At 35.4% G+C, this 21,001-nt stretch overlaps 2 protein-coding genes, 1 long non-coding RNA gene and 1 pseudogene across 3 annotated transcripts in view; 2 read left to right on the top strand and 2 right to left on the bottom strand.

Moving 5' to 3' along the window:
- LOC111414325 (uncharacterized) overlaps positions 1-21,001 on the bottom strand; it is a 190,907-nt gene that overhangs the window by 49,035 nt on the left and 120,871 nt on the right. The gene's annotated exons all lie outside the window — the stretch shown is intronic.
- On the top strand, positions 9,722-13,828 carry LOC111420857 (piggyBac transposable element-derived protein 2-like). The gene is made up of 2 exons (XM_071199825.1): positions 9,722-13,268; positions 13,326-13,828. The coding sequence occupies exon 1, from the start codon at positions 10,359-10,361 to the stop codon at positions 11,553-11,555; it is 1,197 nt and encodes a 398-aa protein (XP_071055926.1). The 5' UTR covers positions 9,722-10,358; the 3' UTR covers positions 11,556-13,268; positions 13,326-13,828.
- Positions 13,071-15,050, bottom strand: LOC139432031 (uncharacterized; annotated as a pseudogene).
- On the top strand, positions 15,729-20,594 carry LOC111416275 (uncharacterized). Its single transcript, XR_002706514.2, has 4 exons — positions 15,729-16,933; positions 17,004-19,500; positions 19,566-19,747; positions 19,796-20,594. It is a non-coding gene; the product is annotated as an uncharacterized lncRNA (long non-coding RNA).

Genomic DNA, 21,001 nt, shown 5'->3' on the forward strand with positions numbered 1-21,001 from the left:
TTCAAAGAAGATATTAAATATTTTTTGGATACATGAAAGGTAAGTCATAAATATTCTCTATGTGGATGTTTGCTTACCTAAAACGAATACTGATTGCATGGGTTAAACCAGTGGTCGGCAAAGTGCGGCTCCAGAGCCGCACTTTAGCTCCTTAAGTGCGGCTCTGGCACAAATATCCACGGAAGGCACAATAATATTTTCATTTAAAAAAAAACTTAGTACGAAAAAAATTACATCTTATTTTGATAAATTAAAATTCTTCTATCAATCGAGAACATGTATAATTTTTTGTTTAAGTTAAAAGATAGATAGGTAATTAAAATTTTATATTGTTGTAAAAATACGTAACAAACATCGAGTTTAATTTCATTAGTTTTCGGAAATGGTTCGTATGTTCACGGCGTACTCCGGTGTGATACAAAAGTACCACAAGCATGCGCGCGCACACTTTTTCTAAAGTAGTGGGGGTACAAATTGACATCACAGACCAGCAGTTGCAGGGTGAACAGGGTGAACAGTTTTGTCTTATCTACCGTTGTCCTGTCTTAGGCACCCCAATTAACATGACTACCAAAAAAAAGCAAAGAAAAACGGAAGATGAAAAACCGCGAATTTAAAGTTGAGTGGACCGAGAATTTTACGTTTATTCAAAACATGAATGGACTACCGACATGTCTTATTTGTAAGGAGAAATTCGCGCACAACAAGAAGTCAAATTTAGAGAGACACTTTACAAGAAACCACGCTTCATTTAGCACTAAATATCCTACCGGTGATGCAAGGAGGAAAGCAGTTGAGGAACTTCAGAAGAGTCAACTTCTGTGTTTAATAACTGGATGCAATCTTCCAGCAATATTAATATGGCAAGTTTTGTTGTTAGCCAAGAGATTGCGAAACCGTACAGGGAAACCGTACATAGACGGCGAATACATAAAAAATTGTTTTATAAATGCATCCGAAGAGCTATTTCGGGATTTTAAGAACAAAGCAGATATTCTGAAAAGAATTAAAGAGTTACCATTGTCTGCCAAAACCATTAAAGATAGAACAATTAGAACAATAGAACAATGTGTTCGAATATAACTACCCAGCATATCGAAGATCTGAAATTGGTTTCGGCTTTATCAATAGCAGTTGACGAGTCTTGTGACATAAATGATACAGCGCAAGTTTCACTTTTTGTAAGATTTATGTCTCATTCAGGCCCTAAAGAAGAACTTTTAGGATTTTGCCACTCAAAGGTCAGACGCGTGGAGAAGATATCGCAAATGCTGTAATTGAGTGTATGGATAAACATCATATTCCCCTCGATAAAATTGTGTCGATTTCAACAGATGGGGCCAAAAGTATGACCGGCGTAAGAAAAGGGTTTGTTGCTATTTTAAAAGAAAGAATTAATCACGAGATACTTGTTTACCATTGTATGATTCACCAAGAACCGCTTTGTGCGCAAACATTTCCGGATGAAATTTGTAAAGTTATGGAATTAGTGATTACCATTATCAACTCCATTTTAGCTAAAGCTCTTAATCATCGCCAATTCAGAAATTTTTTATTTGAAATGGAGAGTGAGTACGCTGACCTTCTGCTTCATAACAAGGTACGTTAGTTATCAAGAGGCAACGTTTTAAAACGTTTCGCGTCCCTTTTTCCGGAAATTAAAGCATTTCTCCTTGAGAAGGGCGTTCACTATCCAGAACTAACAGAAAATCAGTAGATCCAAAACTTTTATTTCATGGTAGACGTTACGTCTCATCTAAATCAGCTTAATCGTAAACTACAAGGGAAAGGAAACTTAATTTTTTAGATGTTAGAAGAAGTAATAATATTCGAAATTATCCATTTTTGCTCAGGATTTTGAAAGGGAAACATTGGGTGGTATGAATAAAAAGCGAGCAAATGCTCTTAAGTATAAGCAGCAGCTATAAGCTTATGCTGAAAGTAAAAGGTCCGAGTATAAGCATTTGCTCCGATTTGTATGAATAATGATTTGCTTTTACTTATGAGCATCTGCTTAGATCAAATGAGGATTTGCTCGTCTAACTCGTCGTGACTTGTATAAATCGGTGCCGCAGTTGTTATACTTACGCTCTTAGTATTTGATGTTTGTGTTTATTTACCTAACCTAACATACTGAATTATACCCTTAGAAGTTTAATGCTTTGTATAAACCAGTAATTTGTAAGACAACAATGTCGGCAGAAGAAAATGGTGACGATGTATCAAGCAACAATTTGCTAGTAGCATTGCAGTTGCAAAAAAGGCCGGAAATTCTATGGAAAACACAAATTCCGCAGAAAAAAACATTGAAAGATGAAGCCTTGAGGCAATCAGTTCTTGAGCTAGAACGTCAATTGGGAAAACCATTAACCTCTTCTCAATTGATGAAAAAAGTAAACAATATGAAAACGAGGCTAAAAAGCAAAGTGGACAAAAACAAAACCGGGAATAAAAAAATCGTTTTATGCCAGTGGGAAAAAATTTTGCACGAATTAATGGATGGAGAGGATAATCCGACTATAAGCAAAATTCCTGGTAAGTATGTATTTTATTTAACCTGTTTATATTATACAAATATATGTATCACGTATATATTCATAAAACTTTGTTAAAGTTAATTCTTTACATAACTTACCTAACTAGATGTATAAAAAATGGCTCTTTGAAACACTAAAAATTTGTACGAAATATGAAATAGGTAGTTATTTTCATTCATAATTTTAAACTAATGGCTAAATATGTTCCGTTTTTATTATAGGAGCAAAAAGTATTGGACCTCCTACCACCAAAATAAACAAAAACAACGAAGATTTATCATCTTCTATATTGAGTCTGAGCAGACGGATGAATTTAGTCCCCAAATAGCTTCCCTTGTGCCACCTCGACCTACAAAACATCAAACGAAGAAGAATTTAGAAACATATGAAACAGAAGAAACTTCCAAACTCACTACTCAGGAATTGCAACGATTGGTACTTATCGAACAATTGGAGACCACTCGTGTTCAAAGGCAGTATTATCGAGAAATGATGCAAAAATCCAATACCGGTCGCTCTTATTATGAGCCTGATGGAAACGAAAACGATAATGATGTACCTAGGTACGCAGTGCTTTAAAGAAATAATAAATTTGGTTTAGATAGATACTTTGGTACTAACAATATGATATGATTCCATGCAAAGATTACATTTACAAAACATGTTTTTTGTTAAGGGATATTTGTTATTTTTATAAAATGATTTTTCTTAAGGGCTATTGTAGGAAAAAGACTTGCCATACAAGAATTTTATCTTTATTTCATATAACACCTCTCCTGTGCTTCGTTTACTTGGTTCAACGTTGACGGAAATTTGATCCATAAAGGAGCTTTTTCGAGTATTTTGTTAATCACGAACGTAATTGTTTTTGATACTGTCGACTGATGAATTCCCAATTCTTCAGCAACACCAGTTTGGAAACCAGGATTGGCCATATACCGTAAAAATATCTTAATTTTAAGGTCCGACGAAAGAGCACCTCCTCTTCTTTCGTTGTTCTCGCCCATAAAGTGTGTTGCAATGTAATGCAAATTTTCTTCCTCAAACCGGTAAAGTGATTTAAAATCTCGGTTATCAGCTCCTCTTCGTACTTTGTAATGTTTTTCTGCCCGTAAATTAATAAACTCTGCCATTATTACCGACCACTGAAAGGGTGCATCTAGTACTGAACTAGATGCACATTTTATCGAGCATATGCTCAAAATGTGAAGCAAAACCTCCGTTTTATTCATATCAATCGGAGCATATGCTTAAAAGTAAGTAGATGCTCATGCTCAGAGGAAAGTGTTGAGTAAAAGCTTTTACTTACATTTTTATTCATAAAATATGTAGCAAATGCTCGAAATTTTGCGAGTATAAGGTTTTACTCTCCTTTATTCATACCACCCATTGTCTCACTTTCCGAGCCTGCTGAAGCATCGCCAAGAAACTAATTCCTCTATTGATAAACACTATTTTAAAACAATAATTTTGATGAGGGAAGCATTTCTCAAAGTTAGTTCACCAAATGTAGTAATTAAATTCAAATCATATTAGCGATCTGGGGGTTACTCTTGATAACAAATTATCGTTTAATTTACATGTGGAATCCGTTATTTCCAAAGCTCTGAAGAGGTTGGGTTTCGTGATTCGAACCTGCCGCCCTTTCACAGATATTAATTGCATCAGATTGCTGTATTTAACGCACGTGAACAGTGTACTTAACTATGTGTCCACCGTCTGGAATCCCCAGTACCACGTTTACATTGACGGTATCGAAGCAGTTCAACGTCGTTTTTTGCGATACCTATCTTATAAAACAAATTTACCTTATTGCGATTACTTTATGCGGTGCAGGGTGCTGGGTTTTCAAACACTGCAACAGAGGAGGCTGTGTTACGATTTACTGTTTATTTTTAAACTTTGCAATGGCTTCATTAATTCGCCTGAATTGGTTGGTGGGTTACGTTTTTACGTTCCTCCCAACCGGACTAGGGGTGGTCTGATGTTTAGACTTGATCGTTCGAATACAAATGCCTACTTCAATTCACCTCTTCAGAGATTAATGCATTCATTTGACTCTCACTGTGGAAATATTGATATGTTCAACACCTCACTGGCTGCGTTTAAGCGGTTTTTGCGTGGCGTGGGCGTTAATGTCTCAGGTCATTAGAATTTAATTTTTCTTGTTAGTACTACATTTTTTTCTTGTTTTGTTTTATTTTGTTTTTTTCTTCTCAAATCATTAATTTACAATTAAGTCCGACAATCCGTCATTAATTTGTATAGTGGACGCTTCGCTGGGAGTTAACTCTGTTTGCGTCCCATTTAAATAAATAAATAAATTAATGTTAATGGTAAATGTATTGAAGTAAGTAAAAAAATTAGTCTATAAGAAAATTTTTTTTTTCGAGCGGTTAGGAGGTGTAGTGGAATAATAACAAATTGTTAAGTAGGTTAAGATAGTTAATAGTAAGCACTAAATCACGCACGTTAGGTATTGTGTAGCGGCGGTCATCGCTCGGAAAGAGAGCACGCTCAAGCTACTGAAAGGTCGTGTAACTTAAGTGTTGTCAATAAATGCAGTAATTAAGAGAAGCTATTATGCGTTTATTCTAACCCGGAGATCCTATCATTTTACACCATCATCACCAACCATTACACCGTAATCACTCCTTGTGGAACATGGATTGAAGCTTGCATTTTTTGTGCAGATTATTTTGAAACCGTCACAAACTGCATTTTACAGCTCGAAAATGATGCCACAAGCATTATACAATGTAAAGAACTGATTGAAATGCCAGATTTGCAGGAGCAAAATAAAATATTTTCAAAAACAAGCCTTTTCGATTGAAGAATCGGTGAATACTTTAGGCTTCCCTTAGGAGGAACTGAAATAATTTCCAGGTGAATTCTGTACATCATTTAATCATAAAATTCGGGACGTACTTAATCGGAACCCAGATTTAAACATTTTAGAACAATTTGCAAAACAAAATATAAGTGAAGAACAGAAATTTAAGTATGAAACTTTACGTCCATATTTTAATTATGCTGTATTAACCAGTTGCAATGCGGAACGGACATTTTCAAAATTTAACAGCATTTTTACATCACCAGGGACGTCATTTACGGAAAGAAATTTAGAAATGGTTGTTTCAGTTGCCGTAAATAGTCCCTATAAATTCGAAAATGACTAGCGTCGTGTCCTACTTTTATCGTCGTAATTCGCTAATATTACAGATCTTATTATCTTCAAAACACAAATACGGGACGCGTGTTATGTTGCGACAATTATTTCTTTCTTAGTTTTAATTCCGACCGTCGAATGCATCAAGTGCATTCCCGTAGTATGCATTAAATTTATTATCGTATTAAGTATCAAGTTACCTTATGCAATTCTTCGTAGTTTTTAAGAGCAGTTGTTACCGAACCGTCGTCTAGTAAATTTAAGTTTAAACTTATATAAAAAGGGGAAGTGATTTTTTAAATAAAAAGGCTACATCAAATTCTGTTAATCTTTTATTTGGGAAACACTTGGGTCGAATTGTCAGTTCACGCGAAGACAACAAAACTGGCGCAGTCAGCAGGATATCATTGATTCACAAAAACACATCTTTTGGGAGGTCCGTGTCAACGGTTTGCATGGTAAAAGAAAAACCTACCAGACGACAAAGGAAAATTGGCAAGAAGACTCAACCCTCAACCCTGGGGAAAGAAAACGAAGCAACCGCACCCAAGAAACGCCCAACGTAAGCAAGACGCAAAACAAAGAAACCGCACCCAACCAACGCCAAACGTCAGCAAGCAGTCCAGCTGATAAGAAAAAGAACAAAAGAACAAAGGAATGAAGATCTTATTTCTTCTGTAAGTTAAGATTAAAATAAATTTTATTAATCTAAAGTTTGATTCTAAAAGTTAAAATTTACCGGTGATTCTAGAGAATTACCTCTTTTTCTTTCGATTTGTGGTAATTTTTATGATAGGCATAAGGCTAATCAGGATGAGGCATTTTTAACTGATATAATAAAAACTCATCTCGAAGGCGAGCCGCTTAGAGTAATAGCTGGTAGAAATTTAACAACTAAAGATCAAATTTTTAACTCACTTAAAGAAATGTATGGTTATCCTCGAACCGAAATGACATTAGAATTGACATTAAAGAATTAATTAAAAGAAATGTGACGTTCACATGTTTGTGCCACAAAGATATCATAGACTTTATTTTAAATAACTTTATCAAATTAATATTATTTATTTTACATAATTGTTTTTACAGGTTTCTTGCAATTGTCTTACAGATCTATATCATTGGCGTTTCGAATCTCCCACAACTACATCAGCGTGTGTTTCCGCCATAACGGTAACAATAAAAACCGGTGCCGATTCGGTAATTAAAAAAAATAAAGAATAAAAAACCAAGAAAATTGATATAACAAGAGTTTAATTACACACCAAAATATAACAACAAAAGGAAAATGTTAATAAACGAATGAGTAACAAAAATGGCTAGCGAAAAGGAAGAAGAAAATATAATTGTATGCAAGAATGCGCACAAAAGAAAAGCGGAAGAGGTACTGATCTCTTAGGCCGCGTTTATATTGGCGAGCGATTAGCGATGAGCGTTGAGCGATGAGCGTTGTATTTAAAAATTCAAGTACCTGCAAATGGAACAGTGCTGTGTATATTAAACCAATGCGATGAGCGGTAACGCTAAGCGGTGGATGTGCGTTACATTTGCATTCAACACGACTTGAATTATGAGCGATAGATACAAGCGGTCGCAGCACGTATTGAGGTTATGTGACTATTTGTTTTGAAGTTTTTCGCAAAAATGTGTTCAAAAGCAAAATTTTCGAATAGTTGTCGTGAAATATTAATTTCGGAAGTGCAAACAAAACCGGTATTATGGAATAATCAACACCCAGATTACAAAAAAACGGAGATAACAAGAAAGTTATGGGGAGATGTTGGCACATGTATTGGATTATCAGGTTAGTCAAAAAACACTTAAATGTACAAGTATACACGTATATTTTTTTGTCGTTCAAAAATCTACAAAGTAATTTGCAAAAGATTCTCGTATCTGTTTCGCTCGTGCTGAACTTCTACGAGCTCCTCCGTGTCCTTCTTGAGGAGGTGGCAACCATTCTGTTTCACGCTGATTTTCTGGAAAATAATGTACCACCTCTTGACAGTAATGTAAGTCACTATTGCCATCTCGATGTCTCACAATATTATGTAAAATACACGTACATTTTACTATATTTGCCGCTTTTTCTGGGCTAACTTCGATATCCTTGCCCAAGATACGCCATTTAGCACGTAGTATGCCAAAAGCACATTCAATGCATTTTCTAGCTATTGACAAGCGATTATTGAAGTTTTCTTTGACGGGATCGAGATTTCTGGAAGGATATGGTCTCATCAAATAAGTCTTCAACGGATATGCCTCGTCACCAATTAAAACATGAGGTACTTTAATGTCTGTACCAAATAGTTCTCTGTCTGGCGGCATATTAAATCCTTATTTTCAAGTAAATTAAAGAGTTGCGAAGATGAAAATATTCCGCCATCACTTTGCTTTCCTCTGGCGCCAACCTCGATTGTGATAAATTTTTTGTCAGCATCAGCTACTGCTTGTAAGACCACAGAGAAATACTTCAGATAATTAAAATAGCGAGAACCACTTCCTGGTGGGCATTTTATTTGGCAGTGCTTGCCGTCAATTGACCCTACGCAATTTGGAAACTTCCAACGTCTGTAGTATCCTTCTGCTACAGTTTGTAATTGCTCTTGACTAGGAACTGGCATGAATTCGTCAACAAATTCATTCCATATTATTTCACATGTTTCATGAACAATTTTACTAACGGTACAAACTCCCATTCTCAGAGTTGTTGCTAAATTTCGGAATGAGAGTCCTGTAGACAAGAACCTGAAATATCATAACAACTAATTAAATACAAATTCTTTCCAGGATAAGCTGCGAAGGGGAAGTGGAAAAATTTAAAAGATAAGTTTCGGGTTGAACTGCATAAAATTCCGAAAAAACGCTCCGGCTCAGAAAATGACAATTATAAGTTAAAATGGCCATTTTTTGATATGATGCTATTTGTAAAAGATAGCATGCTTCCAAGTACAACAACTGGCAACCTCTCGAAGGAACCCGAGAACACCGATAGTGAGGATGAAGAACAAACTGCAGAAAACGTTAATAATGAAGAGTCAGATACCATACAACATGAACCTTCATCACCATCAACTAGCTCTTCACGTCCTTCATCTTGTACAACGCAAAGAAAGACATTCGCAACACCAACATATCGTAATAAAAAAAGACCTGCACAAAACGAAATCGACAGACATTACTTGGAATTAGAGCAAAAGAAACTAGATTTATTAGAGCAGGAATTTAAGAAAGATGTTGATATGACAGGTAACCCCGATTATCATTTTTTAATGAGTCTGCTGCCCTATTTTACGGACATGGACTGTTTAGAAAAATTGGAAGTGCGAGCAAAAATACAAGAAGTTATCACCGAGGCCGTGCGACGCAAACAAAACACTATGCAGTCTGTTCAACGTCAAGAAAATTACACAAATCTTCAACTTTACGGAAATGAAAACTTCGATCAAGTACGATCCCAGCCTAGATTACATACAAACTCTGGCGAAAATTTAACAGTGGGAAAAGGTATTCAATATCAACCAATTAGTCAATGCGACGAAAATTATAGCATGTTTCGGCTTGACCCGTGAAAATATAACAATAGAAGATTCTGGGTCTGCAGAATTACTCTATACATCTAATTTTATGCAATAAATATTAGTGTACTTGTCACTATTTTTGTGTACCTACCTTAACCCATATATGCCTGCTGTCCTACATGTAGGACAGGCATTTATAGAGCCCTACTAAAGTTTTCCAGTGAAAACAACAGGTGACGCAATTTATAATCGTTTCTTGAATGTGTAGGCATCTACTATATATAATTTACCAAGGTGTCATTTGCATTTAAATGTTTTGAATAAGTGAGTAATTACCACGGTTTCTAAAAAATGGCGAGTTCGAGCAGTTCACTACCATCAAGGTAAGTGTTCTTCTAGATGCTCTTTTTTTGGGTACTTTTTCTTTTACAAATTACAAACCAATGAACATACAAATGTGTATACTTAACCTCAAACTGTACGCATCCGTGATGGCGTATTTGCAGTAGATTGAAACTCGGTGTACTACATGTAGGACAGCAGGCATATAGGTTAACTTTTCCCCACTTTCAGGGAACCGGATCCAATACACCCAATATATTTTATTCACGAAAAAATATAAACAGGGGCAGACTTTGTGATTTGTTGTCACGAATTGAAGAAAATTCTACAAAAGCAGCGGATGTATATATACTACCTCCCGTAAATGCAACGGAATATATAACCGATGAAGATGGTAGCATTTTGAGACAAGAAGCAGAAGTAGAAGAAGTTGGGGAAAATTTAAGTGATAGCGACACTGATGAGGAAGAAAATATATCATTAGCAGAACTACAGAAGAGATTGAGAGTGCAACAGATTGGCAAGCGCAAGTGGCGTAAAAGAGACATCAATGCAGAGTTTCCCGACTGGAAAGCCACCAATAATAATGCAGGAACTACAGATGAAGCAAGCACTGCAATAGATTGTTTTGAACTATTTTTTGATGCAGAACTAGTTGATAAAATCGTTCTGGAAACGAATCGATATTCGCTGCAAAAAAATCGAATTTTGAACGTTTGCACTGAAGAAATCAAATGTTTTATTGGTATTTTGCTCTATAGTGGCTATACCCAGGTTCCCAGAAGAAGGATGTTCTGGGAAAATGCTAGTGATGCACATCACGAAATTGTAATAAATGGCATGAAACGTGATCGATTTGAAGCTATCTTATCCCATTTTCATTTAGCCAACAACTATGAACTTGATGCGGAAGATAAATATGCTAAAATACGTCCATTAGTGACAATGATAAATGAGAAATTTTTATGTTATGCGCCTATTGAAGAGTACTACAGTTTTGACGAATCCATGTGCAAATATTTTGGACGCCACGGACTCAAGCAATTTATACGCGGCAAACCGATACGATTTGGGTTCAAGATTTGGTGTGGTGCAACACGATTAGGCTATGTTGTTAACGTTGATCCGTATCAAGGCAAAAACGGATATAAAGAAAAGGACGATCTAAATCTGGGTTTGGGAGGGCAGCTTGTTTATAAATTTGCTAAAATTTTAAAATCTCAAAATCCGAACCCATTTCATTTATTTTGTGACAACTTTTTCACTAGCATAAAATTGATTTCAGAGTTGCAAAAAATAGGAATAAGAGCTACAGGAACGATAAAAGAGAACAGGTCCGAGCATTGTCCTTTACTAACAAAACAGAATATGAAAAAGGAAAGCAGGGGTTTCTACGACTACAGAGTGGATGAATCACAAGAGCTAATAGTATGCAAATGGAATGACAATAATGTGGTCAGTTTGTGCTCTAATTCAGTTGGAATAAATCCAGTACATTCTACTACTCGTTTCTCCCGAGCAGGACGAAAACGCATTCAGATTGACCAGCCACATCTCATCAAACTTTATAATGAAAATATGGGTGGAGTAGATAGGATGGATCAAAATGTCAGTAAATATAGGATCGCTATACATGGAAAAAAGTGGTATTGGTCTCTAATAACATTCTTCATTGATATGGCAGTAAATAATGCATTCCAGCTATATCGACAAAAATATAATGACCTTGATCTGCTTGCCTTCCGTCGTCGCATTGCTCGATTTTATATGGAGCATTACTCAAAAACTTCGAAAAAACGAAATTTACCTTGTCAAGTAACCACGGAAACTCGGTACGATGGCTTATATCACTTTGTTTGTCCGCAAGAAAATCAAACACGTTGTGGCTTATGTCATACCAAATGTACCACACGCTGCGTCAAGTGTAACAAAGGTGTTCATGTTAAGTGTTTTATCAGTTACCATACAAAATGTAATACAATATAAATAAAAATAGTATATAAAATGTTCATACAAGTGCCCAGTGTCCTATATGTAGTACACATTGTAACACTAAGTTGGAAAATATATTGTTTTGCAAAAATGTTACTAGCGTGTTCTTCTTGACAATTATGATTATTAAAAAACATTTTTGCGCAAAAACAAACATTGATACGGTTTCAGGCATATATGGGTTAATGTTAAATAAAGCCTTTCTACTGGAGATATGGGTCTCTTAAAATTAGTTACTTTCTTCCGAAGCCTGTCCTTAATTCGTATCGAAATATAATCGAAAATGTCAATAGACATGCGTAAAAATTCGAAAAATTTAGACGGATCTCTTCGTAGATCATAGTACAGTTGGTGAAATTCACCGTTTGTCAAACGAGTTCTGTTTAGGTAATGCACTCCAATTCTTTTCTTCCGCTTCCTTAATATAATCTTTCTAAATAAAATGGGATTTTCTAATAACCACAGCAAACGCACTGACTTCGGTAGCATGTTTACCACGGGACTGATACTAAATAAGCTGTGCTACGACTCTGCTTAATATACACACTTCATCCTTATAACGCTCAACGTTCATCGCTCACCGCTCATCGCTAATCGCTCGCCAATATAAACGCGGCCTTAAGCTAATGTGCGGAGATAATAATGCGTAGGTGGGAGTGCGAAAGCGGTAATGCATTGAAATACAAAGAATAATATTTAAATTTTAAATGGTTTAGCGCGGACTAAACAGCGTGTTTGTGTAAAAAACTAATGCCAATTCTACTATCACATCCTTCAGAACTTGATTTAAAAGGAAAGGCTGAAGAATTTTGGAATCGTTGGAATTTTGGAATTGGAATTTTAACGTTATCGTAGCCATCGACGGAAAACACGTACGAATGATGTGTCCAGATAAGAGCGGCTGCTCCCTATTTATTAACTATAAAAGTAATTTTTCAATAGTGCTGTTAGCTTTTGTTGATGCTAATTATAAATTTCTTTATGTGGACATTAGATCATATGGGAAAGGGGGTGATGCAGGTATTTTTTCAACATCTGGAATTGGACATCAAATTTACTGTGAAAAATTCAATTTCCCTCCACCTACGTTACTTCCCCGTTCAAAAAATGTGATTTTACCGCATGTTATTGTTGGAGATGATGCGTTTAAACTTGATAAATATCTCATCAAACTTTACCCAAAAAAACAAGTTTTAAGGTACGGTCTATCTGCAGCGATTAATCGATACGACTAAACGTAACGATAAGACGCGCTGGTTGCTGCATATACATATGCACGTAGGCGGTCTATTTTCTGCGACAAATTATTAAAATATGGCGAAATATAATAAAGGTCACAGATTACGATTTTCAAAAGAAGAAGATGAAACTCTGATTAATGAAGTCGCTCAGCATTCTGCCATCTACGACCCTAAACATAATCTATATAAGGATCAAAATGTACGAGATAATACCTGGGAGAACATTTCACAGGTGGTAAGCAAAAGTGGTTAGTATTTGGTGGATCAAAAAACGATGACAAATTAAAAATATGTGTGCTTTATATTTAAGTGGAGGAGTGCAAGAAGAGATAGAAAAGTTTGAAAGATGTTTACTGGAAAAACAAAAAGAAAGCAAACACGGAACAGGTTCAGCAGCCAGACGAACCATCAAATGGGAACATATGGATGCGCTAGCTTTTCTTGATAGAGTGGCGACATATAGACAGTAAGACGCATACTGGTAAATTATTGAGATAACTGTAAATTTAATCATTGTTTTTAGAACCATAACCAACGTAACTGCAAATGAGGAAGATAATTCAGCGCAAGCAGTACACAATATAACTAATGAAGATATCTTGGAAAAAAGAGACGGAACGACAGAATTGGAGGCACCGGAAGACAAAATTATTTTTTGCGAGTATGGCAGAAACTGTCATGACATTTCCACCAGCGCTAGCTGCTCGGGCTAAGATGCGAGTAATGGAAGTAATAAGTGAATTAGAGCTGGAAAGTTATAGAATCAGTTCTACATCATCGTATGGCTCCCTAAACCGAGTGTCTGTCCCTACCGGTCCTTTGAGTTCTACTCCATCGTATACTCCTGCGAGACTCTGATGCTACAACAGCTTATACAGACTCGAGTTACGCGACACCAAGTTCCGTTGAGCAACCGAGAGAGTACGAAGACTGTGCTGATTTATTCAGCACCACAACTTTTTAGTTAAGACAATAAAGCTTGTATTTGTTTGTATTAGTTTTATTAATAAACGTTACTGAATATCAGTTCTAGTAATGTGCCTCATTTGCCACCCAACACTTCCCAATCTACTATTGAAATAACCTTTAAAAGCATTTCTGTTTTGAAATGCTGCTCCTGAGGTATTCCCACCTGTGTAACGTAAAGGTACCATATTTTCGCTGGGCATTACAATATCAATATCATCTTCTTGAGTAGCTGTACGTGAACCTCTGAGTAAATTGTGCAAACAACATGAAACCATGACAATATCATCTACGAGCGTTGGACAAGTTGCAATAGGTGTATAAAATATCCGAAAAGTTTGACGTAAAATGCCGAACGCATTCTCCGATGTTCTTCGGGCTCGACTCAGACGATAATTAAATATTTTCTTCTCTCTGTCTGCGTTAGCTTGATCTCTAGGATAAGGTCGTAAAACATTTTCAGTTAGTTTAAATGCTTCGTCCCAGAGAATGACATGAGGTAGAACAGTATCAGTCCAGGGTAAAACAGTCGGCTCTGGTAAAAAGTTGTTACTATGTACGATTTGGTAAATAGAAGATCTTTGAAATATTCCACTATCTCCTTCTTTACCATAGGCACCAACATCAACGCATGTGAATTTGTACCCAGCATCAATTATTGCCAATAAGACAATAGAAAAATATGATTTATAGTTAAAGTATAGGCTTCCACTTTTTTTCGGGCAAACTATGCGAATATGTTTTCCATCTATTGCTCCACAACAATTTGGAAAATTCCATCTAGCGTCAAAATCGTCAGCTTTTTGTTTCAAATGTGTTTTGTAGGGTTTGGTAAATAAATCGGGAGCAACTTCATACGCAGTATTTTCAAAACTTCTCTGATGATTTTACTTATATGGTTATGAGATATTCTAAAATTAAAAGACATCGACCGAAATGACTCTCCGGTAGCAAGAAACCTGGAACAAACCGTACCTATACATTTACGCACAGCACATACTTTCTTATAATCGTGATTTTCTATAGTTGTTGAAATTAACAAAGTACATAAACTTACCTTAGGGTCAGGGCAAGCTTCTGACAAGGTGAAATAGGATATTTTATAAACGTAGAGGGCATTGTTGTTATATCTTCAGATATATATGACAATACATTGAAAAACTGGCTTTAGGCTTTAGGTTGGAAAACCGTACCTTTAGAGGACAAAAAGAAAGCAGTTTTTAATTACAGACTATCTCGGGCTAGAAGAGTAACAGAAAACGCTTTTGGTATACTTTGCCATGTACAGTATGTCCACGGAAAAGGTGTTGAATAGGAAAAACCTTTTTATTTTTAATTTTATCGAAAAATTTAATCTTGATAAAAAATTTTGCTAGTTCTTAGAGTAAGATTTGGATAGAAACATTTAACATATTTTATACGCGGTGTTCAGAAAATTGAAAAAGCTTTAAATGGTACAAGAATAAAGTGCATTTATCTGAGAAGACAAGGAAATAAGCTTCTAGGAAAAGTAAAAGGTAGTCTCTAATACCAATTTTCGAAAATATCGGCCTACTTTTCTTTAAACAATAAGTGGAATTAATATAAACGTGTAAGTAACATATAAATGGAACACAACCAGAAGGAAGGACACCTTTACACGTTAAGGACAGGAATAACTGAAAGGAAAAATTAGGAGCGCCGGGACTCGAACTCAGGTCTCCCGTTTGCCGGACGGTTGCACTGACCTCTATGCTACGCCACAAGTAATCACAAAGGAATCCTTGTCTGTTAATTTCCCTACACCTTGTGGCGTAGCATAGAGGTCAGTGCAACCGTCCGGCAAACGAGAGACCTGGGTTCGAGTCCCGGCGCTGCTAATTTTTCCTTTCAGTTATTCCTGTCCTTAACGTGTAAAGGTGTCCTTCCTTCTGGTTGTGTTTCATTTATATTTTTTTTTATTTGTGATCATTTTTGTACTAGTAGGCGTTGATAGTGACAAGCTTTATTGACACTTCGGTTTTATACTGTATTAGCCGTAGTATTGTCAGCTTAAAATTCTTACTTTCAGTAAAAAATTTACTTCTTGCAATGTTATGGGAAAGGCGAAAAATGTTATCGTCGAGTTATTTAGGAATTTAATGAAAAATTACCCAATGTGTACGTTTCTGAGACTACTTGCCGTAAGATAATTTTGAAGGTTTTAAGCACTGAATCATTGTTGCGAATACCTGGAGAAAAGAAGAGATACGATGAAATTGATGCAAGCACTTTGTTGGTATTACATTCAGTAGAGGAACACCCGAAATTATCATTAAGAATAAGAGCTGAAAATCTGCAATTTGTTAAAAAGTCGCAAATTCAGATGATATTAAAACACAACAAGATACATCCATACAAGCCAGCTTTTAATCATGTTTTGGAAGTCGGCGATGAAGCAAAACGTTTGGATTTTTGTTTGTGGGTTGGCAGTATGGAAAGGGAATTTCATAAGAAAATAATGTTTATTGATGAATCAACTTTTTCGACCAATGGTGTTGTGGCTATGCTACATGCACGATATTAGAGTGACTCTAAACCCTGCCATAAACCAACCTGCTAACGAAACTCCACGTATGCTGTCCTGTAATTTGGCGTCATCATTTAGCAAATCAGGAAATAGTGTGTAATATTCTCCATGTTGCGATCTCTTTTTAAATATATCGTATTTTCTTTTTTTAGATGATTTAGCTTATTTAGCTTTTGATTCTTCTTCTGCTAACAAACAAGCAATTACAACAAATTCTTCTTCTTCGTTTTCCTCCATTATCTTGGACATTCCACCGAACACTAAGCTACCTTTCACTACGAAAATCAGAATGAAAGTGCCGTTGGCGATCCGATTGCTGATAGTTACATCGGAAAATCCGAGCGCTGCTGATACTGTGCACGCATTGTAAAAAAATAATCCGTTTGATGCGATGCGTCCGATACTTACGATGCAAACGTAAGCAATGTGGACCTTAAGTCGTCGTAAGGAAAACATACAGATTTAAAAAACGTTGTAGTTTTTTGTAGGTCGACGACCGGCGACCATGGAGAAAACGTTCCTTATAGCTATTAACATCCCAGAGCAATGAATAGTCACGTTAGCCGCTGTCCTAATATCAGTGCAGCTATGGAAAAATTTAATGTTTTTGTGAATATGTAATTATAAAAAATGAAAATTAAATATGTATATTTTTTTAATTTTAATTTTATTTATTTTATTTAATAGAAACAGGTAAACCATTCAAATGTGCCGAACCTGATTCCAATAGATTACAAAATAAAAGTAATTAACACTGCAAATATTCAGCCAAATTGGAGTTTGAAAACTCTACACAATAGCGGATATCGGCGATTAAAAAGAAGTTTGATTTACAAGTTTGGGAGAAGGTGGGGAGAAGTAAATATTCGATTATCGACTCACGGACACACGATCGATTTAAAGAAGCTCGTCAAGTGAATCAGCAAGTGACGACAAGAAATTTGCAACAATGGGCATTATCCGCTGCAAGTCAATAACCCAACTTTGAGTTCAAAGCTTCCAATCAACGAAAAATAACAAAATATGTATCTGAAAAAGAAACAGCGTCTATGGAGGAAATCTTAGCTTCTGCGGAAAATTTTCGCATACAGGCCAAATTATATGATCAATACTGATCAAACAGGTATTTACAATTAGTACCTGTTTAATTTACCCTGTTTAAACCTTTTATAATTAATATATAGTACAAGAATATTTATTAAATACAACACTTTTAAAATTATTTACCCTCGCAACAAAAGGATCAAAAGCAGTTCTTATTCAAAGACAACACATTAATAACAACTCACTTGTATACAGCTCAATATAGCATTACGTTACCTGGAAAATTGTTACCAGCAGTATTTGTATGTTTACAAGAACCAGGAGATGCTTTCGGGCCTCGAGTGCAAAAGTTAGTGGACGAATACGGCAAAACATATAACAACGTCACCGTAACATTGTCAAAATCGGGAAAATTAACAACTAACCTCTATAAAGACTTTTTAATAAAAGCTATAAAGCCATATGTAAAAAACCAGAAGTTTTGCATGTTTGTTGATTCTTTGGGGAGGGCAAACCAAGCCAGAAATATACGACCAAAGCTTTGTTGATGATAAGCGTTTGTCAACATGTAGTACTAAGTTTATTACCACAAAATATACACCATTAGTACAACCTTGTGATGTTTATTTTTACAGGCAGGTATTATAGTCAACTTTATTTTATTGCATTCTAAATTTCTATTTCATTTGCATTTCTATTTGCATACACTGTCAATAAATCAAGGTGCGGCGAAGATTCGAGAAAATAAAATGCATAATATATTATTTGCATTCTATAACAACTTTATATTCGTCTAATTACGCATAAACGTTTTAAGTTATTGTTGTTGCGCAACACGCATTCTAACATTTTTCAAGGTTGTTCCCGATAGTATAAACGGTTAAAATTTTCATATAGAAGTCAGTTGTTACCTTCTACTACTGCTCACACCGCTCGCTCACGTTATAAAGCAACTCAAGCTAGTATGTCACGTTTAAATCAGTTATAGAGCAGTATCAATTTGTCCCGAAGAAGAACATATCTGAATTAGAAGTGAATAAATTATATGTGATTTAAGTCTGTCAAGCGGATTACATCATCTACATGGCCATCAGTTGTTGATTTGTAGGATGGTTTATTCGTATTTTTACCAAAACGTATCGCGGAGGTTTATTAATCTTATTGTATTATTAAATTTATGTTTTAATTAATAAATTAATATTTATTTTTGTTTCTTTATTTTTTGTTCTGTTCAACTGCATTAAACTGAAAAGGTTTCGGTGGTTTATTGACTTTAAAGTTTCTAGATTTCTCCTTGCAGCTATCAGTTCAATTCCTATAACAAGTAAGTATTATGTATATTCCGTTAAGTTACACCACCGAAACCTTTTTTATATTAATTGTATCTGAATTCTATAACGTCACATGAATTTCCACATGAACTATCCACCGCGCGCGTCGTCTACCTACCATGCGAGTTCCACCGCTAGGTGGAGCCCCATGACGCTACTTCCACCATCCACCGCTAGGTGGCGTCCCATGAAGTAGGCAACCAACATAGGGTTAGTTCCACCACCCACCGCTAGGTTAGTTCCGCTATCCACCACTAGGTGGCGCTCCACGAGCCAGGCAACTAACATGATACGCCACTTCCTGCGCGCATGCGCAGACGTCACAGGGGGATTGGGGGATTAACTTCCATTCCAGAACTCTCATTTCTATACTACTAACGACCAAGATTCTTTTCCACATACAATTAGATACTTTTGAATTAGATATTATTGGGACGGTTTGTGACCAAGGAGCAGCCAATCAGGGTGCTATAAAAATTTTGATGTCTTCGTCACCAACTGAATAAGCAGCATGCACATTTACAGTCAATAATAAAAGAAGGATTGTGCTCTATGATCAACCACACTTGCTTAAAGGTATTAGAAACCAATTGTTAAAAAAAACTTAATATGGGAGACAGACAATGAAAAATTAACAGCATCATGGAGTCATATAAAAAATGCCTATTACATTGATGTATGTGGTGGGGACCTCCGAGCGCTTCGCAAAATCTCAGAGGAGCATCATGAAGGAAAAGATAAAGAAAATAAAGGTACACAAGTACTTAGCCACACAATGGCAGCTACTATCTCCATGATGGCGCGAAATAGTAAGTTAATACTATAAATAAGTTATTTAGTATACATTACACTGTATTTTTTTACCTACTTGCAGATGAAATAAGTAGCGATAGTAGCGTGACAATGCCAAAAGAGGCGAGCTACCGCTAAAATCCTATAATTCTTTGACAATCTGTTTGATTCCGTTAGTGGGTGTAATGGGAGTAATCAACAAAGAAGGTAAACCACTTAAAATGGTGGCAAAATCAACAAGCAACCACCGCAACTTTTGGATTGGTATATTAAAATGAAAATTGTAATATCAAACTTGATACATTTTTTTAGACAGTATAAAACACCTGGAAAACATGTGGTTTGAAGATCACCTAAAAAAATCAAGATCAACACCACCCTCATTGAAGAACTGGGTAATTACATTGAAGGGAATGTTATCAATACTATATTATGTGGAGAGGAAGAGAATGTCTTTTTTTATTCCACGGCAAATAAACTAAGACCCTTTAGAAAATATGTTTGGTCAAATAAGGCAAATGAGGGGTCGAAACATTAATCCCACCTGCCAAGGGTTTGGAGACGCATTTAAATCGCTTCTTGTGAGAAAAATGTTGCCTCCTCATTTGGCAGGTGGAAATTGAGAAGATCATTCCAAAAATTTGTTAAAACCGACAGTTTTTTTAAATAAATGCAGGTAGAGTGATGTTTTTGAGGAAGAAGAATATCAGTTACCTCCCCTAACTACAAAATTGAATAATTCACATCAGATAAGTATATTTTCATATGCATAAAAAATCATTGTAAATTCTGCATAACCCATATTGTGAATAGAAGCCCTAATAGAACTAATATTGAAAATAAATTTTTAGTAGCCAAAGAATATGATTCTGCGAAGTTGGTGTTTTGTACACCAACACTTTTAAATCGTTTATGAAAATGTTTCGAAGTGTTCTAGAACACAATTTTCAAAGGAATTATTTATTATTGTACAAGAATTAATTAAAAGAAATGTGACGTTCACATTTTTGTGTCACAAAGACGATAGTATAGACTTTATTTTAAATAACTTTATCAAATTAATATTATTTAATTTTTTTTAAATTAATCACATTTTAAAAGGTAAGCAACAACTCATTGGGAAGGCAAGCTAGAAACATATATTTAAAAAAAAATAAATAAATGAGTTTTCTGCACACATAAATAAATATGTTTTATTTTTGAACCTTACCTCTACATTATACAATTGTTCACAATTTTTATCACTGTTAATACTTTTAATTCGTTAAGAAGCTTTAAATTCTTCTTATTGACTGGAGTTTTTAAGACGAGCTAATAGATTTCTTAGAGAATTAAAAGTATGACTATTGATAAAAATTTTGAGCAAATATAAATAAAACAAATTAAAAAGTATTTAAATTTCGCGGATTAACTAAACTAGGGTAACTCATTCCGTGAGATGGCGCTGAAATCAACATAATGAAAAAAATAGTGGGGAGTAATGCTTCTATTATATTATATTTTTCTAGGACTGTCTCC

This window comes from Onthophagus taurus, chromosome 11 (assembly GCF_036711975.1).
Source record: "Onthophagus taurus isolate NC chromosome 11, IU_Otau_3.0, whole genome shotgun sequence".
Lineage (NCBI taxonomy): Eukaryota > Metazoa > Arthropoda > Insecta > Coleoptera > Scarabaeidae > Onthophagus > Onthophagus taurus.

Coding starts and splice junctions, on each gene's coding strand:
- LOC111420857 (XM_071199825.1), top strand. CDS start 10,359: ATGTTCTGGGAAAATGCTAGTGATGCACATCACGAAATTGTAATAAAT.